General features: G+C 43.3%; 1 protein-coding gene across 2 annotated transcripts in view; it reads right to left on the reverse strand.

The window, feature by feature from the left end:
- The window catches only part of LOC148030020 (histone acetyltransferase TAP1-like), an 82,438-nt gene that overhangs the window by 13,844 nt on the left and 42,639 nt on the right, over window positions 1-25,955 (reverse strand). For both annotated transcript variants that reach the window (XM_087686284.1, XM_087686285.1), the window contains exons 4-5: window positions 17,125-17,221; window positions 15,399-15,508 (exon numbers count right to left, since the gene is read on the reverse strand). In XM_087686284.1, the coding sequence (XP_087542410.1) occupies window positions 15,399-15,508; window positions 17,125-17,221 (207 nt within the window). The remainder of the gene's footprint in view (window positions 1-15,398; window positions 15,509-17,124; window positions 17,222-25,955) is intronic.

The raw sequence follows: 25,955 nt of genomic DNA on the forward strand, positions 1-25,955 counted from the left end.
TTGCGTAGCCCATGCGACCGCGATAGTCACCCTCATGTATTCATCTTATTCTGTAATGAAATGGCTATTTCCACTTTAAACATGTATCTATGATCTATCATTTAATGATTTATGGTTTTTGTTATTTTAAAAATCATCCTTTTTTTTCCATACTAATATCGTACCATACCTTATAAAACTATAAGGTACCAATTAGAACTGTATTTTATTGTACTGTATCGTACCTTTCGTAACCTGACAACTATGCTCAAGACCCACTTGAGTAACCTCCTTCTTACCTTCATCTCGACCATGTTGGGGAAGCATCTCAGAATCAGCTTGAGGTCTGCTGAAGTGTGTGGAAAGGATGGTGGTTTTGCATATCCATGTTTGAATCTATAGTTTGCTGCAAAACCTCCGGATTTTTGTCACATTCTGAAATGAAATGGCCCAATTGGCCACATCTGAAACAATGTCCTGCAAAAGTATCCCATTTCAACTCATAAACCAAGGTTTGCAGTCCTGGAACCTGAAAATGGATTTTGGTCGAACGAGGTTTTCCTGTGTCCCAAAGCATGCCCTCTCTCTCTCTCTCTCTCTCTCTCTCTCTCTCTCTCTCTCTCTCTCTGTGCACTGACTCTCTGTCACAGTGCATTTCTCATCATCGCGTGCCTCGATCCTCATGCACTCTACTATGCAACTTATACACCAACTATTACTTTGCCTTTCACAACAAATCCTTGTTACATATAAATATCCTCAAGCAAATCTCCATGTAAGAAAATTGTCATTATATCCATCTAAACCAACAACATATCCTCTTTGGCAACCAATGTAAGTACCATTCAAAGGGTACTCATCTTGACTACTAGTGAGAAGATCTCATCAAAGTCAGTCCCCTTCTCTTACTTGAATCCCTTGGCCACCAGTCTTGGCTTATACTTAAAAAATGTATCAAATGGAGATACCTTCAACTTGTAGACCCACTTGCATGGTAATGCATGTTTACCCTTAGGCAAAGAAACTAATCCCCAAGTAGCATTTTACACCGAGGAATCCATCTCTAACTACATAGCCCTCTTCCACTTATAACAGTCATCCCTAGTCATAGCATCAACATAACAAGAAGACTCACCGCAATCCATAACCATGACATAATCTAGAGATGAAGTGTAGCTATCAAGCAGTCTAGAAACCCTCATAGACCTCCATACAATTGGCTCAATAGGAGCCATTGTCCATCCTACCTGTCTATCATGTAAGATATGAGATCACCCACCATCCAGTAGCACTCCCACCTCAGCATTTGTTGGCTGTCCAAGACCTGCATCATGTAGAACAAACTAGACATTATGCTCATGTGTTGACTACCCATCCTCCTAAAACACTACTCTATGGATCTCAACCGTTTTAATGGGCTGCTTATGCATTTACCCTCATCGAAAATAGCATTATAGCTACACACTATCTTCTTTGATTCAAGATCCCACAAGTGATAGCCCATTTCACTTGACTCTCCATAGCCAAGAAAGACAAATTTCTTGGACTAATGATGAACCTTACTCTGCTTGTCCCTAGATATATGCATTAATGTCTCTCAGCCAATGACATGCAAGCGATCATGATAGATCTCTTGCCTAGACCATAATTCCTCTATTATCTTAAACTTATAATCAAGCTTACACCACTTGCCTCTATATATATACATAAATACCTCACAACCAAAGACATGCAAGCAATCATAACTAGGTCTATTACCAACCATAATTCCTTTGGTATGTTATCATCCAATCACTTGCTAGGAGACTCGTTGATCAAATGCACTGTTGTCTTTACAGCTTTAGCCCAAAATCCATTAGTGAGACCATCATGAGAAAGCATTCTGCGAACCCTTTTCTGAATCATCCTATTCATCTTCTCAGCTTACCTTTTTGAGCAGGATTCTCAAGAGTTGTCAACGCTCTCTTAATACCATGGCTTGCACAAAAGTCCGCAAAAGCATAAGAGGTATACACACCACCATTATCATTCCTCTAAGTACATAAGCTTTTTGACTAACTGATTTTCTATAAATACCAAGAACTTTTGAAATGCATCCAGCATGACACTCTTCTTGCAAAGAGGGTAAAAACCAAAACCTCCCTAGTGGCATCATCTATGGAAGTAACAAAATATGAAGCTTCTCCCAATGAAGTCATAGGCATTGGTCCACACATGGCAACCACGAATGTGATATGATCAGTGGCGTGAAGATCGAGACATGCAGTGCTTACACACAACAGAGAGACAGAGAGAGAAAGTGCAAAGTAGAGAGGAGAGTGAGCACAACTTGTGGGTACAATGACAAGGGTATCTCTTTAGGCTTTTAGATAGATATATATATGAAAGTACAAGTGTGCTAAGGGTGTGTTCACACCCATGCACATATAAAAGGCACGAGGGCCCTTTATTCCCAACAACCTCCCACCTAAAGGCAATGTGCCTTAAGAGGAGAAAAGAATCAGCTAAATCTAGGTATGTACAAAGCTAAACTACATATATCTATCCAACTCCCGTCATCTGTCAACAATGAGCAAACCGCTCTGCTAGAAAACCCTTCGTGAAAACGTCTGCAGGATTATCATCTGTATACACTTTGACAAGCTCAATACTCTTCCTGTCAAGTACATCTCTAATGAAGTGGTATTTCACCTCTATGTGCTTCGTCTTTGCATGGAAGATGAGATTCTGTGCTACCATGATAGCACTCTAACTATCACAATGGAGAACAGATAACTCTGTAATTCCAAGCTCTCCCACCAGACGTGAAAACCATAAAGCCTCCTTGCATGCCTCGGTGGCAGCCACATACTGCGCCTCTGTAGTAGACAATGCAAAACACTTTTGTAGCCTGGAGATCCAAGAGATTGCTCCTCCTGTGAAGGTAAGCACATACCCAGAAGTGGACTTTCTGCAGTCCGCATGACCAACATAGTCTGCATCCATAAAGCCAACGACAGATGCCTTCTGCTTTCCAAAGCAGATGCATAAATCCTTTGTGCCTCTGAGGTATCTCATAATACCTTTCACTGCTTCCCAATGCTTTTTACCAAGGTTTGCCATGTATCTGCTAACCACTCCCACTACTGCAAAGGCAATGTCAGGACGTATAGCAACCATAGCATACATCAAACTGCCAACAACTAAAGCATATGGTATCTTGGCCATTTCAGCCTTCTTATCATCAGATGTAGGGTTGTCCTCTGCACTAGGTTTCACATATAGAGGCAATGGAGCCCCAATTGTTTTCCTCCCCTTCATATTGACACGTTGCAAAACCTTGGAGATATACTCCTACTGAGATAGATAGAGTAAAAATTTTGACCTATCTTTGAGTATTCGCATGCTAAAAATGTGATTTGCATCACCAAGTTCCTTCATGTCAAAGACTTTGTTTCAGTGAATCCAAGGCATAAGTATCCCTGCCAGCAATCAGCATGTCATCAACATACACAGAACCAAGATAATCAAGCTGCCATCTACTGCCTTCTTGGTATACAAGCAGTGATCCACTTAACTTCTATGGAAACCTTGAGACTGCATAAATATATCAAACTTATGATACTATTCTCTTGGTGCTTGCTTCAGCCCATACAAACTTCTTTTGAGTTTATATACCATCTTCTCTTTCCCTTTTTCCACAAACCCTTCAGGCTGATGTATATATATGTCTTCATGAAGATCACCATCTAAGAATGCAGTCTTTATATCCATCTATATGAGCTCCATATCTTCAGCTGCAACCTTTGATGTTCGGTACAAAAGACTAGTGTACATCTTTACGTTTTAGATAGATATATATGAAAGTACAAATGTGCTAAGGGGTGTGTTCACACCCGTGCACATATAAAAGGCACGATAGCCCTTTATTCCCAACAACCTCCCACCTTAAGACAATGTGCCTTAAGATGAGAAAAGAATCGACTAAGTCTAGGTATGTACAAAGTTGAAACACATATACCTATCCAACTCTCAATCATCTATCGACAATGAGCAAACCGCTCTGTTGGAAGACCCTTTGTGAGAAGATCTGCAAGATTATCATCTCTATGCACTTTGACAAGCTCAATACTCTTGCTGTCAAGTACATCTCTAATGAAATGATACTTCATCTATATGTGCTTCGTCTTTGCATGAAAGACGGGACTCCGTGCTAGTATGATAGCACTCTGACTATCACAATGGAGAACATGTAACTCTGTAATACCAAGCTCTCCCACCAAACGTGAAAGCCATAAAGCCTTCTTGCATGCCTCAGTGGCAACCACATACTCTGCCTCTTTAGTAGACAATGCAACACACTTTTATAGCCTGCAGATCCAAGATACTGCTCCTCCTGTGAAGTTAAACACATACCCAAAAGTGGACTTTCTACAATCCGCATGACAAGCATAGTCCACATTCATAAAGCCAACAACAGATGCCTTCTACTTTCCAAAGCAAATGCACAAAGCCTTTGTGACTTTCAGTTATCTCATAATACCTTTCACTGCTTCTCAATGCTTTTTACCACGGTTTGCCATGTATCTGCTAACCAGTGCCACTGCAAAGGCAATGTCACGACGTGTAGCAACCATAGCATACATCAAATAGCCAACAGCTGAAGCATATGGTATCTTGGCCATTTCAGCATTTTCATCATCACATGTAGAGTTATCCTCTGCACTGAGTTTCACATATGGAGGAAATGGAACCCCAATTGTTGGAAGAGTTGTATGAGGATGATTGGCTAAAAATAGGCCAATATCTCAGCCTCGTGACAAAGAAGGTTGAGTAGTTTGAAGCTGAATTTAAAAGGATTAAAAGAAAAGCTTATGGGTTTTTCTTGAAAGAAGGATATTTATGAAAGCATGCAAAGAAAAAGGGAGGAGCTCTAATACGTGTATTGGGAGATAGGGCTTCTCAATAACAAGTGATACAGGAGTTTCATGAAAGTTTATGGATTGGATATAGAGGATTTTGGGACACATTTTTCAAGATCAAAGAGAAGTATTGGTAGCAGAACATGTATAAAGATATGGAGCATTATGTGAAATCATGCAGTGACTATCAGATGTATTCCATGGTAAAGCATAGACATGGATTGCAACCGACCTATCCATTGTCTATGCATTATAAATGGGTAGTTGATTTGGTTACCATGCCTACAGGTTTATGGAACATAAGATATCTTATGCTTGTACGAGAAGACTTGACAAATCAAGTGGAAGGTTGAGCTCTTAGTACAAAGACTACTCAAGCAGTTTGCAGGTTCTTATTGGAAGAACTGTTTTGCAGGTATGGTTGTGTTGGTAAAGTGGTTGCAGATAGAGGAGAATTGGATGCGAATGAGGCTTGTGACTTCTTTTCGTAACGAAGATAATCGGTTGCGATCTGCTGCCTTCTTGGTGTACAAGCAGTGATCCACTTGACTTCTATGAACCTTGAGACAGCATAAATGTATCAAACTTATTATACCATTCTCTTGGTGCTTGTTTCAGCCCATACAAACTCTTTTTGAGTTTATATACCATCTTGTCTTTCCCTTTTTCCACAAACCCTTCAGGCTCCTGCATATATATGTCTTCATACAGATCACCATGTAAGAACGCAGTCTTTACATCCGTCTGTATGAGCTCCAATGTAGTTCTCTTGACTACAGGAGAGAATATCTCATAAAAGTCAACTCCATGTTCTTGCTTGTACCCCTTCGTAACCAATCTTGCTTTATACTTTGGCGAGAAACCAGAAGTGACCTTCATCTTGTGAACCCATTTACATGGAAGGGTTTTCTACCCTTTAGGCAACTGCACCAAGTCCCAAGTGCCACTTTTCTCAAGAGATTCCATCTCTAACAGCATGGCTTTATACCATTTCTTACTATCCTGTCTGTCCATTGCATCCTTGAAGCAAGACGGTTCACCACAGTCTATCAACATGACATAATCAGCCACATTATTTGCACCACAAACAAATCTATCACGTTGTCTAGTAGCCCTAGATGATATCCTAACCCAATGATCATTGTTTGTTGGCTGTTCTTGCAAATTCCCGTTTTCAGCTTGCTGTCCTGGCATTTCAGCCTACGAATCAACATTAACAGCTTGTCGTCCTGGCTATTCTTGCATATCTAGTGGCTCATCATTATGGGCAATAGCTGGCTGATCATTTCCAGCATTATTTTCTGCATTTACAGGTTCATTTACAGCAGGTAATTTCTGCTATACAGTGGGCACATTTTGCTGTCTGAAATGTATTTCTTCCTGGAATACAACCCTATGGACCTCCTCGGTCTTTTTGGGCTGTTTATGCATGCGATCTTCGTGGAAAATAACATCATTGTTGCGTACTACTTTACTTTTCTCGAGATCCCATAATATATACCCCATTTCACCCTCCTCACCATATCCTAGGAAAATACATTTACAAGACTTTGGCTCAAGTTTGCTGCATTTTTCTTTATGAATGTGCACAAATGCTTCACAACCATACACTTTCGAGTGTGCATACGAAGGTGGCTTGCCCGACCATGGTTCTAGGGGAATCCCCCCCCCCCCCCTCCCCCAAAGACCTCTTTGGTGACCGATTAATGAAGTGTACGGCTATCATAATAGCCTCTGCCCAAAAACCATGGGGTAATGAGGCATGAGATAGCATCGTACGAATCTTATCCTGTATGGTCCAATTCATACACTCTGCAACTCTATTTTGGGGTGGATTATGAGGAGTAGTGAGCTCCCTTTTTATCCCTTTGCTGTCACAAAATGCCTGAAAGGTCTTGGACACATATTCCCCACCATTGTCAGAGCGAAGACATTTAAGTGTCTTATCAATTTGATTTTCAACCAATGCCAAGAATTTTTTTAACTTGTGAGTACTTCATCCTTGCTACAAATAGAGTAAACCCATACGTTCCGTGTAGTATCATCGACAAAGGTGACAAAGTATTTCTTTCCCCCTAAAGATAACCTTGGCATCTGATATACATCGAAATGTACTAACTCTAGAGTAGAAGATTTCAGCGAAAGAGACGACTATGCATGTTTACCATAAACACAATGATCACAATGCTCAAAATCAGCATAACAAAGACAAGGCAAGTAACCCAAACGAGAAAGTACTTTCATTCCAATTTCACTCATGTGTTCCAACCGACCATGCCACAAAGAAACACTTGGCTGCTCGATCACAGTAAACAACATGATCACTCACACTAGATACATAAAGGGGATACAAGGTATCACTTTTACAACCTCTAGCAATCACTCTAGATCCCTTACAGATCTTCGGTTTCCCATTACCAAAGGTGGTATGAAATCCACCGTCATCTAGCTGCCCTGTGCTAATCAAGCTCTTCTTGAGCTGAGGTACATGTTGTACATGTTGAAGTGTGAAGACAAAACCATGCTGAAACTGCAAATGCACACTACTAATACTTGCAATGCCACATCCATAGTTGTCCCCAAGATAGACAACACCATATCGACCCCTTGTATAATCAGAAAACCACTCACAATGAGGGGTGACATGAAAGGAAGCATCTGAATCTAGAATCCAAGTATGCATGTCATTATCTGTATCTACAAGTAAAGCATGTGCACTAAAGTGTGAAGAGACCAAGAGTACGTCATTCCCACTTTCACTGTCATGAGTGACTACATTCACCTCTTCAATTTTGACACTGCTCTTCTTAGGCTGACTCTCTTTCTTCTCTTCCTTGCTATCATCTGTCTTCTTGGCCTTTTCTTTCTCTTTCTTCCATTTGTAGCAAGCACGTTTACAGTGACCCTTCTTGCCACAATGATGCATTCAACATCCTTGCCACGTGATTTACTGCATCCCTTGCTATTAGATTTGCCTTTCTGCTATGAACTGCCCCTAGTATGCAAAGCACTAGAAGACTTATTGGATGCATTGTTCTGCCGATTCATTTATTCCATGAGTAGAGCACTCTCTACATCAGCATACAAAAGAATCGCATTAGAATTTCTCATAACAGTCCTAAATGTATCCCAACTCTCTGGCAGAGTGCAAAGCAAGAACATAGCCTTAAATTCTTCATCAATCAAGAACTTCAAGACAACCAGCTGGCTGAAAATGGAGTTAAACTCACTCAAGTGAGTAGACATTGTTGTACCCTCTTTCATATGCAAATCCATAAGCTTTTTCAGCCAATACACTTTGCTTGCGGCACTCTTCTGTGCATACAGTCCTTCCAGTCCAATCCAAATAGCATAGCCAAAATCCAAACCTTCAATGTTAAACAGCAAGGCATCAAAAATCGATAGCTCGATGGTTGAGCATGCAAGCTCATTTAACTCATCCCAATCTTCCTGTTCCATATCTGCAAGCTTTGCTCCTTTGGTCTTAATCGGCTTTGCCTGCTTCTTGTGCAACAGGATATTGTAGCACTGTTTTTGCCAAACTGCAAAGTCATGTGCTCCTTCAAGCTTCTTAAGTGCATGAGATTACTGCTGTCACTCCTGCCAGCCATGATTTTCAGCCCAAATATGACAAAAAATTCCCGCAAATGCAGGCCCAAACTGTCACACAAGTGACCAAGGTACAAACAAGTACCAACCAGCAATAAATAACCACATAGAAGCAGAAATTTCAGATCTGCAGATAAATTTCAGAAGCACTAAACCTTGTGCTACAGCACTCCACAACTGATTACAGCTGTTTCAAGGGCAAATACATCACATTACATGATAAGTCCTAAATTTTAGCTGCAATTTCTGTTGTACATGTACCCACGGGCACAAAATTTGACACGCACAATCAAAAGCCCCAGAATTTTTGTGCTCAAAGCATCAACCATACATCTGCACTGTCTTTGACATGCAGAGAACAGGCCAATTTTGCCAAAATAGAGCAATTTCAGCAAAACCCACAAATTTTTCCAAGAGCTAGGTGTCCAAATTGCATGGAATTAAACCTGCATGTACACGAAATGACCAAATGGTGCACAATTTTTGCCCAACCAGCAAAAGCCCCAAATTGCATGAGGTCCAATGTACATCAATATCGAGAAATTGGACAAATTTCAGCCAATTCTTGCATGTACATGAAAAGCTGCAAATGTCAGAGGCAAAATATCACAAATTCCTGCGATTTCTGAGACAAATGGTCTTGCTCTGCATCACAATCTCCAAATCCGAGAAAAGCCCCAATTTTCTGGTTCAATTTTGCACAGATCTGAGATTTGTGCCTCCAGTGCGTGAACTCCCGCCAAGACAAGGGATAATTGAGGGGATTAAAAGAAGAATTTTGATTTTTTTAAAAACATTGATGGGATTCGTTGATCCTTCTGGTTCGTGACCCGTCAAGTTTGTGACGAGTCGATGAAACTCGTCCTGTCCGTCACACGCTGTCTCCATCTAACACCTACAGCCCACCATTGATTGGTCATTTGTTGCGCCAACAATGCCTGCAGCAATTGTCACCTACTCTCTAGACTTCACAACCTGTCGCACGCCACCTAGCCTTTGTCCAGCTGACCACCGTCTACTGACGCTTGCCTGTGCTACCTATCAGCCACCTGCAACTTGTTTCATCTGCAACGTGTGACCTGAGCCTGGTTGCCTCAACTGTCTACTGCCTGCCGCTAGTTACCTCATGCCCGTAACCCACTCTGATACCAGTTTGTTGTGACCAGTGGTGCGAAGATCAAGACACGCAGTGCTTACACACAACAGAGAGACAAAGAGAGAGAGTGCATAGTAGAGAGGAGAATGAGCACGATTTGTGGGTACAATGACGAGTGTACCTCTTTAGGTTTTTAGATATATATATATATATATATGAAAGTACAAGTGTGCTAAGGGTGTGTTCACACCCGAACACATATAAAAGGCACGAGGGCCCTTTATTCCCAACAGAATGCATCACCAAAAGAGAATGCATACAAAACATCACCATCATCACTGCTATATGTGTTAATCTCCTCTATCTTTGCCTTGCTTTCTCTTTCTTTTTGCCATCACCTTATTTGTCTTTTTGCCTTTTTGTTTGTTCCTTCACTTGAGGCAATCGTTTTTTGTGTCCCTTCTTATAAAAGAAGCATTCCACATCTATTTTGCTATGTGATGTACTTCTTCACTTGCCTCTCTCATGAAAGGCAACACTATTTTCAGCCAATCAACTTGTGCAATTGCGCTTTTTTTTCTCATGCCGGTCACCAAACTTTTTCCATATACTATATGCACCTACCGTGTCTTTCACATTAAAATACACAAACTTTGAGTGTCAACATAATAGTGGAGCATATCAGCTCATCCAATTCCTCCCATAAATTTGGATCCATATGTTGAGGCTTATTCTCATTACATTTGATTGGCTTCACCTGCTTCTTCTGGACCAATACATTGTAGATTTGCTCTTTCCAATATGAAAAGTCTGTATCGTCAAGCTTTTCAATATTGAGAACAATGCATTTTTTGAAGTCAATGAAGAAGCCATAATGATAACAATGTATCCTCCACATCAAATGTCCAAGGTATGCTCAATTGCAAGCTCAAATGAGACCAACTGGCTACAATACAAGTGCACCATAAAGCCAAACAATGGCTAAAATAGCATCAATAGCCAAAAAATGATACAAATGCACACCAAGCAACCAAGATAGAGTCAACTGTGAGACCAAAAAAAACAAAACCAAGTGCTTAGCGCAAGGGCAAAGGCAATATCATAATAGCCCCTACACTCTTAAGTGCATACCAATCTTTTTGAAATTCTTTTTAGAACTTTGCAACTATTAAACTAATGCAAAATAACCTCCAAAACATATGCATCTTGTTTTTGTAGTATAAAACTGGCTCTAGCTCAATTGGTTGCAAGAAAGGATTTCTAAGATAAACTAGATGCCCTATAGCTTCCAAGCATGGAAAAATGCGTGAGCAACTTGGATCACCAAAATGCATCAATACACGTTGATTTTAACATAAACAACCTCCTGGAGCATCCGAATAAGTGACATAGCCCATGACATCACCACCTTGACAAATCATCAAGTCTCTCTCTTTCATTTCTCTATTACAAACTGTAGTAGGGCCCCAGCTTAAAGGCCATGCTTAAACGCCTTGCTTAAGCCATGTGCTTTAGGCAAGCAAGCTCCCTACCTCCAAATGACAAGCTATCCCTCTGCTTAAGCAAGCCCTATGATTGCATGAATCAAAAGGCATATACCAAAACCTTTTCTTGAGTATCAGAAACCAAGCTGTCCTCCTTTAATTCCAACCACTAATGGCTGCCCAAACGCAACCGAATCGAACTATCGAAATCCTCAAATCGAGCCTCAACGGCTCCTCAAGCCGAAACACATGTTGACTTCAAATGTAGAGCTTAGTAATAAGACTAGTACCTCTTTCAAGATGCAAACAACAAGCATGAATGTCACAAGAAGAGCTCGAATCCTCAATATTTGCAACAAAGCTTCACTTCTCATACTCCTCCCTCCAAGCATGAGCTCCCACAAATGCCGTTCTAACACTAGTTGAGAGGCAAGCAATGGTGGAATGCTATGGAGTGTGAGAGGGTTGAGAGAGAGTCACACAAGTGAGTTTAGAGGGTACAATAAACGGTACCCTTATTCTTTGTTATCTTCACTTACATGACTCTACAGTGTATACTTATATAAGGGGTACCCGCCTATCTATCGACCATTGGCCTTTACTCTAGCAAAGTGAAGAATAAAAGGAGCAAGCAAGTAGTCATGTCACCAAAGACCAGAGTTATCTCTGTACATAGTACAGACTAATCCGTATGGTACGATCGGTATGGTATGGTGCGCATTCGTACGATTTAGTACGAAAAAATAGGCACTTTAGTCTTTTTGGCCACTCTCCTTCAAGCCTACAACTTTTTTTTCTCTCTCCTTTCTTTTTTCTTTCTTTCTTTCTTATTTCTTTCTCTTGCAAGCCTCTCTCTCTCTCTCTCTCTCTCTCTCTCTCTCTCTCTCTCTCTCTCTCTCTCTCTCTCTCTCTCTCTCTCTCTCTCTCTCTCTCTCTCTCTCTCTCTCTCTCTCTCAAGCTTCTCTCTCTCAACTAGCGGGAACACTCCACACCTCGGCGGCCAAGTACTTCCCCCACACATCCCGCCGTCCCTCCCCTCTGGACAAGAATGTCCCAAAGAATAGATGGTACAACGCAGAGTGCAGGGAAACCCAGCTCCATCTTCAACAGGATGAAGCATGGAGAGTACACACGCACAAACAGGCACGCCTAATCTTCCGCTGCCTCGTATGAAGGAAGAAACGGGCCTACCTATCCAAAGTGGAACGTAAATTCTACCAGCTATTCTTGGGATAGGACAACAAGGAGGCGTGGAAGGCATTCCAAGATCCCCGTGCTCAAACACCAAATACCTCCCCGGACACATGGCGCGCATATGCGACCTCATTGTACCGAATACCCAAGCAGTCCCCGCTACCCCAACTACCATGGAGCAGACCCGAGTCATCTACATTCTTTAGAACGGAGCGGGTTCGGGACGCCAATCACAGACTACAAAATGGCCGAGCCCAGGACCATCAAGGCTTAGTAGGAGAGCACTTGACCGATGCCCGGGATGTACTTGCACCCCTTCTAGCCCACATGTTCAACAGAGCCTTAGATGAGGACTTTCGTGCCAACTGGTCGGCCAACACCATAATACCTATCTTGAAGGCTGGGGATCCGATGACCCCCACGAACTGCCGAACAGTCATGGTTGGCCAAGCTCTATGGATCCATCCTGGACCTTGAACTGAGCAAGTGGGCGGAGCAACACCAGCACCTGGCGACTAGACAAGCAGGGTTCAAGAGGGGGTACTCCACTCTTGACCATATCCTCACACTTAGAGCCATTATAGAGGAGGGCAAGGCACACGGGAGGCAGGTTACTGCTACTCCGTGGACTTTCGCAAGGCCTTCAACACAGTACCATGAGCTAGGCTCATGCAAAGACTACAAGAACTGGAGGTCTTGCCCGAAATGTGTTGGGGGATACTGGCACTTTACGAATCGGTCACGAGCCGAGTCCGAACACCAGGGGGGCTATCAAAGGAGATAACTAGCATCATTGGAGTTAAATAGGGATGCCCACTCTCACCTACTTTATTTGGTCTCTACATTGATGAGATATCAGAGTACATGGATAGATTGGGAGGGGAGGGATCTAGCCTAGGAGGGATACTGATACCCATCTTACTATATGCGGACGACATAGTTCTCATCTCCGGCAACAGAAACCTCTCTCATGGAGTATGGTGTGCCATTGGCCAGAGTTGCACACTTCACTAGTTGAAAAAAAGATCGTTATGCATCACATTCCCTACCCCCTTGAGGACCAAATGTACCACCTTGAGCTGGAGAGTGAGGAGCAGCACATTTGCAGATGTCAAATGTACTATGAGATCAGAGGACACTTTGATTGCATATTCCAAGAGGGATTTGTACCACTTGGAGTTGCACAAGCATTTAGAGCACCTCTTGCACTCCAAAAGGAACCAGCTTCGGGATGTAGGGCAGCATGCACTTACAGATTTTTTTCAAAGCTGCAACAGTCTCAGACACTACAGAGCATATAAAAAGACCTATGGAACCACCAGAGGAGTCACCTTGGATACAGCCATAGAGACTACAGAGCATACAATAAGATCTATGGATCCACTACAAGAGTCACCTTGAATACAGCCATAGAAAGATGCAAATGTGTCACCTCCAGTCCACCAGTCCATGTCTCTACTTGACATGCTACCAAAGGATACAGATGATACTAGTACACCATCAAGAAGTAAAACCCCGAGATTTTAGCCTGTCTATGCTAGATAGTGAGAGACATGAGATGGCATTGATCCTTTTCCTCTGCACCTTATCAAATCAGATCCATGCTCATAAGCTTTGCCATATATGGCAGTTGTATCAGATCTCTAGTTTTCAAATTTCCTAGATATGCGTTGTTCCTGATTAAACATTTTTCAGTCATGTTCTCTTTTTCCTACTAGGGATGCATGATAGTTCTCCGAGTTTCACATGTATCTAGATTGTATTTCAAAGGCCAATTTGGCCTCTCATAGACCTCAATACAGCTTTTTTTTCTTACTCTCTTTCCACAATTATGCTTTTCCTCATCTCAACTTTTACAAACAAAAAATCTCAAATTTTACAGTACATGTGTTTATTCAAAGTCTCCACATGGAATAAAGCTAAAATCATGAGCCCAAAAAGATGGGACAACCACTGATCCTTACCTTATTCAAATAAGATTACCCAAATGAAGCCAGAAAATCCATGATTTTACCAATACTCTGATAATTTTTACGTTATGTGAAAGTGTCAAACAGGTAAAATTTTCTAGTATGAAAATATGCAGGGCAACAAACGGCAAAAAGTCCTCAACTGGGTATGTGGGACTTTAGTAGTCTATTGTTGGTACATATCTTCTGGGCCACTTTGTCTCGTTCATGCCATCTAATATCTCAATAGGATCATGATGGCCTAGAGACTGCTGATATTCAGAGAATATACTAGTTATGGATGAAAATGTGCAGTAGCAATAGGAACTCGCTGCCTCGGAAGGGAATCCAATTTGAAACAGTTGGTTGAAGCAAACCTCAACAGAGCCTAATAGAATGCCATGACTTAAACATTGCAGCTTGAGAGCTGTATTGAAGGGAATGTAAAGAGAAAGAATAAAGCTAGCACAAATGGTCCAAGTATAGACATCATCGCCAATTCAGAGTTAGTGCAACTGTCTCGGTTGTGTGCAACAGGTCCACTTAGTTGGAGGAGTATGATTCCAGAAGAGTGGATCAAGGACAAGGATTATATTGGTGCTGTTCAGCAACTGATTAGCAGAGCAGCATGTCCACCAGCACTATTGGAATGCAGGAAAACAGCCTCTCTACCAAGGATTGGGTGACAGCTCAATTCCACCCCTTCTAGGCTGATTTGCTGCTGATTATGTAGAAAATGCTATATTATATTATTGTACCTTATTACTCTTCTTTGAGCTGTGCATTTAGGTGGCAGACACCATGTAATATGCTAGATGCAGAACCCTGGCACCTGAGTCAACATCTTCAAAGTGTTCAATGATGCTACCAACGAAGACTTGCAAGCCCCATGACATGAACGCCTCTCCAAAGAATGTATTGTATAACATTCACGTGAACCCAACATCATCATGATTAGGATACAAAAGGCACATGGTTGACATCAGAACAAGACTACGAGAAACTAATGCAATGATGTCTATCCCCCTGAAACCTACTTACAGTTTAAAGCTAGCTTGGAAAATGCTTACCCTTGTAGCTCCAGGGCCACATGGGAACTTATCTATAAACAAAAACAATAACACAAATAAAGGAGTTTTCAATGGCAGCAAAACATCGGCTCATAAACTGAAATCTTTGAAGTCACCTGATATGAGGGATCCACCAGAACATCCCAAATTGTAGCATTGAAAACATGGTCAGAAGTCGCACGAGCCATGCCAATCAGCTCTCTTTTACATGCAGAAGAGTTGCTATCTGTATAACATGAAAATTAGTTTTTTGTTAAACAAACGTTCTCATTTTGACAGCAATTAAGAAAACCAGCCATCTTTCATGCAATCCTTCCATGATTTGTAAAAACTTCTGTAATACATGAGGGCTCTGTAATGGAGAAAGGTTGATGGGAGAAGGTAAAAAGTTTGTTTATGTGTCTTGTTGATCAGTGATCAAAGTCCGTCAATTGCACCTTTCTGGTGCACAAAAGGGTAACAACCACCAGCACAGCCATGCAAAGAGCAGTTGCTGAAGTAGCTCATGTGTGAACATCTGTGGAACAGGAGACCTCAGCATGCAGAATCAAAATTTCTTTTAGCCAAATTACACGTAATGTCAGAGATAGCCTTTACTTGCACAAGCCTAATTCAAGATAGCAATGTCTCTGGCAAACTTTTAGGGTTGCAAGTTTTTCATTTGTTGTGTTGCTTCCTTGGCAAGAACCATGAATCCAGCTACATAATGCAGGGGAACTAGCCAAGGCTTTGGACCATATCCCACCCCACAGGATCTCCTACTTCTGGATAGCACACAGACATCTGCAAGTGTCCTCGCTTAATTGAAACTGAAAGGATTGAGTTGCTGGCAATCAGACTGTGTAGTCATCCAAACTAGAATGTTATGCTGGAAGATGTGGTAGTCACAGTGTAGGTAGACCCAGGGAAGCCAGTTGTGTAGATCAGTTCTTCCTAGGAACCACTAGACCTTCCACTTCAAAGATGTCCCCCCCCCTTCCAAACCCACAAAAGGACATAATACATCATAGTACACCCTAATCACTCTTGTCATCTATATTAGACAGGCTCAGTGGAGTATTTCTAAAGACTATTCAGCTTTACCCTTTATTGTTCTGTTATAACATGAGTCCTTTTCTTCTTTTCGTTTCTGTTGCTTGGAACACGAAATGAAAAAAATCCTCCCATAGACTCAAATTCAGGAGATGCTTAGTAGATTTCCACTTTGGGTACTTGATTTGACATAAAAGCAACTCATGAAAATTTCCCTGAATTTAGCGGCATGTTAGGGAAGCACACATTGAATTCTAGTTTACATACAATCCTGAGAATGAACAAATTACAGAGCTTACCATCAACAACAAATTTAAGCATTTCTCCCTTGACTTGGGCAATCACAAAATTCAGACAATTTGAGGAAAGCCCAATGCTGAAAGCAGATTCAGATATGTCACCAAATTTACTCTTTGATGAAAGATTGAGAGAGATCAGAAAATTTACTTTTGAATTCAAAGAAAACATGCAATTCAAATTGGAAGATAAAAATTTTCACTTATATTAGCAAACAACTAGGGGGTCTAAGCAATGAAATTCAAGGCTGCCAACGATTCAAGTACTCTGTCTAACCTTGATGAAGTTTCCACATGGATGATTCATTATATAATGTATAATAGCACAAAGTGCTTTAGCTTGATGACATGTAAAAAGATTAATAATACATGGATTGAATAGCTAGAAATGACCAGTCTAAGCCTGTTGAGTCAGGAGTGTTAGACCAACTTGTAAGGTTCATACAATAGATTGCTGAAATCAACGTTTTTAGAAAAAGAAAGAAGATGTGGTCATAATAGAAACAGAATAGACCTGTGGGAGATTCCCTGAGCAAATACAGAGAGGCGACCATGAAACTGTTCTTCAAGGCTGTCTCCACTTTTTCTGGAGGCCGCCTTGGCCACCCTACCTGCCACAAAACATCATGCAAGTCAAGAGAAACTGATGTTTGACATGCTGACACATGCTCATCCATACAACCTCAAGCTTGGTCGTGAAAGAATAACTCTCGTGAACGATCTTAAAACATACATCACATTTAGTTTGGAAACTAATCTTGCTTCCTAAGCATATGCATAATGCACCCTCAATACTTCTGAAGTAACCAACAATAACAGAACTATTACCCACTATTTTCTATACATATTTCTAAGCCTGGATGCTGTAACTCCTAAAGCCCATGATGAATGAAACCAGGTTAACATAGCTTGAAAGGTCAAGTTGCTATCAAAAGATCAAAAGAGTGGAATCATGGTGAGCAACCAACTTGGTTTAATGATGCTTATGAATGAGGGTTCACCTCTTTCTTGTTAGCCCTTTCTACTAGACATTCTTGCTCGAGTCTAGAATATGTCTGTTCCCTATGCCAGCTAATCAAGGTATTCCCTATGCTTGCTAATCTGCTAATCAAGGGAAGTAGCACCTGTAGGAGTGAAGAGGGAGCAAAACATAGCCCTCCAAGAAATGGGATGTCGAAGAAGACACCTGAAAAATGTGGTAGAACATGTCTATTCCCTATGCCAGCTAATCAAGGGAAGCAGCATCTGCAGGAGTGACAAGGGAGAGAAACACAATCCTCCAGGAAGTGGATGTCAGAGAAGACACCACATAGATGTCGGCAGCAGTGAAGGGAGTGAAAGCCCATGGAAACAACCTCCAGAAGGCAGGCAGTTGTTAGAAGGAGCAGCAGCAGAACATCAGCTCCACAGGGCAGTGATGATGCCACAAGGGCTAGCAATTGCTGGGTGGACCTCCTCCTGGATGGGTGGAAGCATAGGCTGGCTGGGCCGACCTGCACTCGGCTCAACAGCATAGGGGAGCTGCTACATCAGCTATTTACCACTCCAAAAATGTAAGGGAAGACCAATTGATGGAGAACGGAACACTATGAGCAAGAGGAGAGTGAGCATAGAATGAAAATGTGTAGATCTGAGAGTGAGGGATTGGGATGCCCAGAACATGCCCCTTCTATAGGGGATTTTTGGACATTTGTCCCACTATGCACAAATAGAGACTTTAACATAAAAACGCTATTGGGGCTGTTTTTAAGGAGAAAAATTAGGCACTAAAGCATGACAGTTAAATGCAAACCTTGATTTTGGTGTCTAAACGCCTCTTCTCACACCCACAAAGGACCTAAGATGGTGAGATAGGCATACTCCACTCTTCTTAACTTTAAAAATGTAAGGCAATAAATAGACAATAGGGTCCCTCATTGCGAGCATTTATGTGGCAAGAGAGTCATTGAAGAAGATCATAAATAGATGAAACGGAAGTGGAACACAGTTTCCTATAGCTGTCTAAGAGGAGGAGGAGACTAAAAACAAATACATGTACCATAGCTAGAAACCTGAAGAAGAACAATAGACAAGGTGACAGATAAAGGTTCCTGAAACTAAACCTCAAGAGAGAAGCCACTAGCTCAGCCTCCATGTTGGTGAGAACACTAAGGTGTGCATGATCTTGGGCCTCACGACTATCTCCATCTCCTTCGCCACCAAGCGAGAGGTGAAAGCTCCCAAGGCTTTGGACCAGGTAGATCTTGTAGATCCTCGATGTCGCTATCAAAAATGGTAGAGAAAAGGGCCAAGTGAAACGCCCACCCAAGATCCAACCTGCACACGCAACACAACACTAGCTATATCCACGAATATAAAGGACTCGATATTAGACTCACCTCTCAACCATAGAGCCAAATGGGTTCACCCCAAAACTTGATACCTAGCAGCACTCCAAGTCACGACCACGTCCCAAGAATAATGAACATACCGACTCCCAAGTAGTCTCTACCTCCGTGCAGTTTTCCACTTAACAAAATCCTTGGGATAAATAGTCCGACGAGATTGTTTAGTCCTATGATCAAGAACCAATTAGGGTTCGAGTGGAATATATCTAGCAGTGTCCTCGAGCTACGAAACTTTCTCAATCAAGACAATCAATTCACCTCGCCCTAGTCGTTCTCTCAAATGACTCGCGTGGAACACAAGGTGAACTCGGATGTCTCGAGGTAAGTGAAGTGTGTAGGATACACTACTTATCTTCTTGGTGATCTGAAAAGAACCACAATACCTCCAATATAACTTATAGCACTTGCCGATAGTCATTGAATCAAAGTCCTTTGGGACTTTTAACGTAAACCCACATGCCCTCCTAGAGATCTTAAGAAGTATGACATTTATTGACATTAAACATGGCACGATCCTTGGTTGTTTTAATCCTTTCCTTTGCAATCACCAATATTTCTTACATATCATGTAGAAAGTCGACCACGGACTGCATTTCCACTAGCTTGAGCTCGATGGGAATCTATGGTTTTGGCTCATAACCGTATATAAGCCTAAATGGGCTATAGCTAGTAGCCAAATACATAGCACTATTATAAGAAAACTCAATCTAAGAAGATAATGGTCCTAATTAGATTATCTACGAGAGACATTTGTTGTCCTCTCCGTCTGTCCATCAGCCTTATGATGCTCCAAGGACAATCGGGTTTCCAATTTTTAGTACACCATCTGCCAAAAAGGGCGAGTGAACTTAGGGTTTCGATCACTGACTATTTCATCAAGTAAACCATAAAGTCTATAAAGATGCTCAACAAAGAGACTAACCCTTCATGGCTTTTCACTATCATCTTTGTAAGAATAAATTGAGTAATTTCCATCAATTCGACAATCACAATCCAGATTGCATCACGACCTCACTTCATACGAGGTAATCATACTGCAAAATCCATAGAAATGCTACTTCACTTCCAATTGGGAATTTGTAAAGAAGATAATATCCTTGCTTGCTTGTGCCATTCAGCTTTATTAAGCTGGCACTGCAGGTACGTAAGATTCAACCAAAGTCTTCATATGCGGCCAATAAAAGTAACAAGTAACTCAGCATTTGTGACCTTACAACTCTCAAATGTGACCGGCTAGCCATCCTTTTCTGAATCAATACGGATGCCATCAATTGAGATGATATGTTCAAGATACAAAAGGTCCATACAAAAAAATTCGCACTTTGGAAGTTTTGCAAACGATTGGTCTCATCTTAAGAGGTATAAAATTATGCGTAAGTGGTTCGCACACTCCTCATATAACTTGTTATAAATAAATATGTCGTCAAGGAAAACAAATACATATATGCAACAGCCTAAAGGGTTTGTGGAAAAAGGGAAAGAGAATATGGTATGTAAACTCAAAAGGAGTTTGTATGGGCTGAAACAAGCACCAAAAGAATGGTATCATAAGTTTGATACATTTATGCAGTCTCAAGGTTTCTATAGAAGTCAAGTGGATCACTACTTGTACACCAAGAAGGCAACAGATGGCCGCCTGATTATCTTGGTTATGTATGTTGATAACATGCTGAGTGCTGGCAGGGATACTCATGCCTTCGACTCACTGAAACAAAGTCTTCATGGCAGTTTGACATGAAGGATCTTGGTGATGCAAATCACATTCTTGGAATGCGAATACTCAAAGATAGGTCAAAAGGATTACTCTATCTATCTCAGCAGGAGTATATCTCCAAGGTTTTGCAACGTTTCAATATAGAGGGGGGGAAAACAATTGGGGTTCCATTGCCTCCATATGTGAAACTCAATGCAAAGGACAGCCCTATATCTGATGATGAGAAGGCTGAAATAGCCAAGATACCATATGCTTCAGCTATTGGCAGTTTGATGTATGCTATGGTTGCTACACGCCCAGACATTGCCTTTGTAGTGGAAGTGGTTAGCAGATACATGGCAACCCCTGGCAAGAAGCATTGGGATGCAGTGAAAGTTATTATGAGATACCTTAAAGGTGCAAAGGAGTTGTGCATCTGCTTTGGAAAGCAGAAAGCATCTATTATCGGCTTTACGGATGCAGACTATGCTGGTCATGCGGACTGTAGGAAGTCCACTTCTGGGTATGTGTTTACTTTCACAGGAGGAGCAGTCTCTTGGATCTCTAGGCTACAAAAGTGTGTTGCATTGTCTACTACAAAGGCAGAGTATGTGGCTGCCACTGAGGCATGCAAGGAGGCTTTATGGCTTTCACGTCTGGTGGGAGAGCTTGGCATCTTAGAGTTACATGTTCTCCATTGTGATAGTCAAAGTGCTATCATGCTAGCACGGAATCCTATCTTTCATGCAAAAAGTGCATATAGATGATAATCCTGTAGACCTTCTCACGAAGGGTCTTCCAACAGAGAGGTTTGCTCATTGCCAACAGATGATGGGAGTTGGATAGATATATGTATTTCAGCTTTGTACATACCTAGACTTAGCTGATTCTTTTCTCCTCTTTAGGCACATTGTCTTTAGGTGGGAGGTTGTTGGGAATAAAGACCTTGTGCCTTTAAATGTGCTTGGGTGTGAACGGACCCTTAGCACTTGTACTTACACATACATATCTATCTAAAAACCTAAAGGTACTCACTCATCATTGTACCTAAAAACGTGCTCACTCTCGACTCTACTCTATCTCACTCTCTTTGTCTCTCACTGCGCCTAATGACTGTCTGTCTCGATCTCCGTGCCCAACCTGTCACTACAGTACCACCAGGACATCAATCAACCAGGTTGAGAGGCGAGACTCCATACACTGGTAGAAACAGGCCGCCTCTGCCAGGGGCCACTCTATCACATCTACTGGCACTCTCCACTGTGGGGGGGCTCGAAAGATAATGCTCAGATGAGGGACCTCGGCCCTTGCCCACTAGTTGATGTCCATTATGCAACCCAGCCACTGTTGGGAGAAAAGTGTCAGTCCACCTTCTCCCATCCATTGGGAAATGTGGTCTGCCACCTGGCTCTTCACCTCCTCCTCTACCTGAGTCGTCATCCAGCCTTCTGTGTGAGAGGTCTGACAAAAGAAGGCGTAGTTTGGTCCATCTTGTGGTGCTAATAGATGGACCTTGCCGCTCCTAGCCTTGCGTGCCACAAAGATTCCGACTTCTAGGGGTAGTGGGAAAACTCCGCGCTCCATACCTCTCAAATAAGACCATGGCCCACTACGAAAAAACTCTTGTGATAGCAGCTGCGCCTATCTCGGATAAGTGTGGCGTGCGGCACGGGCAGATGAGATAGTGGCTGTGTGAGAGAGGGAGGGGGGGCTAGATAGCTGATGGGTGGAGGATGTCGGCATCTGGCGCTCCTCGTCTCCTGTGAAAGGGGCGGAGATGGGTGGGGGAAGGGTCACCTGTACTAGGTGGGGAGAAGGGGGCGGGGCAGCGAGGGTGATGGTGATGGGTGGGGGGGGGCGCGGGGATGATGGCTATGGGCCCTCAGGTGAGGCAACATGTGATACCTCTATGGGGGGTGGATGTGAAGATCTATCTGTGGACCTGTCAGGCAGGGCGAGGAGGCAGGGGGTCGCGTGGTGCTCTGCGGGGGGGGGGAACCTTGCTCTGCAGCTCCCTGTCGTGGTTGTGTCTAAGGAGCTCCCTGCGGCCCCCCCCTGTCGGCTCCCTCTCTGTCGTCTTTATACTCATGTGAAACCGTCCGCATCCACTTGTGGACCTATCGACGGAGCCGCCATAGCACCGAAGCGCGTGCACTCTGATGCCTCGTGCCCAAAGTCATGGCAGCGCAGGCAGTGCCCTGGCTACCCAATCACAATGACCTGCTGCCTAAAGGAGTGTCCGCCTGCCTCAATCTCTAGGAACTATGGGATATTCTTGACCTCTTTCACTGCCACCCATACCTTTGGAACTCCTACGGCTGTCACTGCGTCTGCGAAAGATGCGGGAAGGACAATGCCGAAGAGCCGTCCAAAGTCTTCCACCAACTCACGATACTCTATCGCCAGGCTGGGAAAGAGAAGGGTAACCGGGTGCTGAAGAAACCTGTTGTGGAGTGCAAATGCCTCCACTGGGAAGCCACTGTACCAAGGGACCATGTATATGACCCCCTTCATGGACGCATAGGGTGAACTGGCTAGTAACTCACGAGCTACGTCTGCCAAGCTGAGCCAAACCATGAAGATCCCTTGGCCCATTAGAACCGCCTCCACAATCTGCATTGTGCCGATACGCAACGTGGAGTGAAGCCAGTCCCAAAGCTAGGCCCTGGCTTGGGAATGTCCTACTACCTGACCATAGATCACGGTTTCCTTTAGCTCCAGCTCTGTAGCTTGGACGGCTAAGAGCTGCTCCTCAGAGAGAATGACGCACAAGGTGTTTGACTGGGGGGCACTTGCTGAAAGCGCCGAGGTCTATGACTAGAGGTTTCCATTGCGCGTCCCTTCTGAAAAACTACCAATCACGTTGCGGTGCTACTTAAGGGGGGGAAGTTGCTGTAGATGGAGGGAGCAACTAGAGGGACGGAGGCATTTTTTTGGGGGGGGGGGGGGGGGGGGGAAAAGGAGCGTTATTTTTGGCGATGGGGGAGGTGTTGGACGCCACGGATGGTCAGGTTGTGATGGGCACCATGCGGGGAGTGGTAGGTATGGTGGACGGATCCGGGATCGCTGCGGGGGGCGGGGGGGTTTGGGCGCAGGAGGGTGGCCTGGTGAGGTGGGGAAATGGCAGCACTCAGGGGAAGGGAGATCACGGGGGGTGGCGTGTCACAGGACGACAAGCGAGGGAAGGGTGCGCGATGGCGGTGGGCAGGGCGGCACGAGGAGGAGGCGGGGAACTGGCGCAATGGAACGGTCATGGGCAGGGAGGGGAACTCGCTACAGGGCAATGGCTGGAGGAGGGGTGTGATGGTGGCGATGGCCAGTGGAGACTGGGGCGGGCATAAGCAGTCGGGGCAGGGGGCAGCAGTACGACATGACAGGTGTGGAGCTCTCTATTTCACTTCATGCCTGATAGAATAGAGACACACACCAGTATAAAAAACTTATGTTTCACTTTTTCAGATTTTGTGGTTGTTGGCATAATTGGGTCGCCCAGAATGTGTTCGTCTTTGATTCACCTATAGATGTTCAAGGACATATTGCCAAAATCAAGGGTTTCCTCCATTGGCAGTTAGATCTTAACCAGTATGCTGATCTTCTCCCTTGGGAGGATTTAGTTCATTGGCATACGGCAAACTCCTCTGTTTCATTGCCATGACTTTGTATCTTTTTGGGCATGATAGCCTTGAGCCATCCTGCATCTTGTAATCTTGTAATCTTGGGAAAAAAAAAACAAACTTGCATGCCCGCCTTTCTATGTCCACATAGGCCTAAGGGCCTGCAACACTGCAGGCCTACTATCCAGCCCGCCGGCCACCCTATTCCTGCAATATGCAGGAGCAGGCCATGTGACAGAAACACACATACACACACACACAGTTGTGTGCTGCCCTGTGCATCCCCTTTGGGCCACTTGATCCTGAGGTGTGCCCCACCTTCAGCCTTACCCTGTGCGCTACCTGCACTCCCCTGTAGGACTGTGCACACTATCCACCCTACATACAGCCAGACAGGTTCACATAGTCAATTGGGTCACCCCGTGACCTATCCTTCATAGACACAGCTTCAGTCTTCACATGGGCTGTGTCTCAACGAAAATGGCTGGACTTAATACTGCGTTCATCGATCAAACAAGGCAGCCCTTGGTCTGGATGCCGCTGATGAAGAAAAAGAAATTGTTCCCTGCACGGAAGACATGGTGCCCTGTTCTAATAACAAGCCAGCTGGCAAGCGTCCCAAGAATACTTTGGAAGAAGCTATGGGTTGCTCGGAGGCTCTTGCTCTAGCACATACTTCTGTCTGCTCTTATGCGCAAGTGGCCACTGTTCGAATGAACTCCAAGAGTTGGAATAGGATCACCCGCTTGAATTTGTGAACATGGTGGGTGATTATGTTCACCAAAATCTTTCACATACTTCCAACAAAATTGAGGATGATGTTCTGGATACCAGCATGGTTACCAAGGCAGTGCTGCATTCATTTTTCGGACTTTATGAGAAGGGTGCCATATTGTTTTTAACGGGCAAAATTCCCATGTGTACTAGAGTCTGTCAATGGTTGTCTTCCTTGATGTGTGCAAAGTGTGTTGATGAAATCTTTGTAGGCCGTAGGGGCTTTTATGAAGTGTTGCTGCATTCTCCTAAGCTACGGGATGATCCATTGGCAAAGTTGCCTTTGTTTTTTGACAGTCCCTTGGTTCATGTTGTACCTTAAAGGTCTATGGCGAATTTCCAATGTTTGCTTCAATGTGACTGTCCCATCTGGATGGAAGTTGAAGGCTGCCCAGCAGTATATTGGCCTTTGTTGAAGGATGCCATGGCTACCATCAGCACTGTTTTGGTGCCCCCTACATTGCATGCTGCCAATCAGAACCACTTATGTATGTTGTGGAAGACTACCCGCAAGAGGCCTAATTGGCTGCGTGTAAACTGCCTAGACATACATTCATTGCTTTTTCAGCTCAAATAGGGCACCTTTCCTGGCCATTGATTTTCTTATGGGCAGTTGGATCACTTTATGTCTAACTATTCTGATAAAGTGGATAGGAATGCTACCCCTACAGTAGATACAGATGTGTTAGATGAGGAGCCAAAGGATGGTGAAACCCCTCTGCAGAGAGCTATGGATAAGGGTAAACAACCCACACACTCGTGTGATCAGCCAGCACCTGCTTGGACAGAGGTCTGTTAGAAAAAGAGAAAAATGGTCGAGGCTCAGTCATCCCCAATTCAGCACTCCAGCCCTTAGGATTCCTTGAACACATGTGCG

Source organism: Lygodium microphyllum, chromosome 10 (assembly GCF_053477565.2).
Source record: "Lygodium microphyllum isolate KBCC chromosome 10, Lygodium_microphyllum_v1.1.10, whole genome shotgun sequence".
Taxonomy (NCBI): domain Eukaryota; kingdom Viridiplantae; phylum Streptophyta; class Polypodiopsida; order Schizaeales; family Lygodiaceae; genus Lygodium; species Lygodium microphyllum.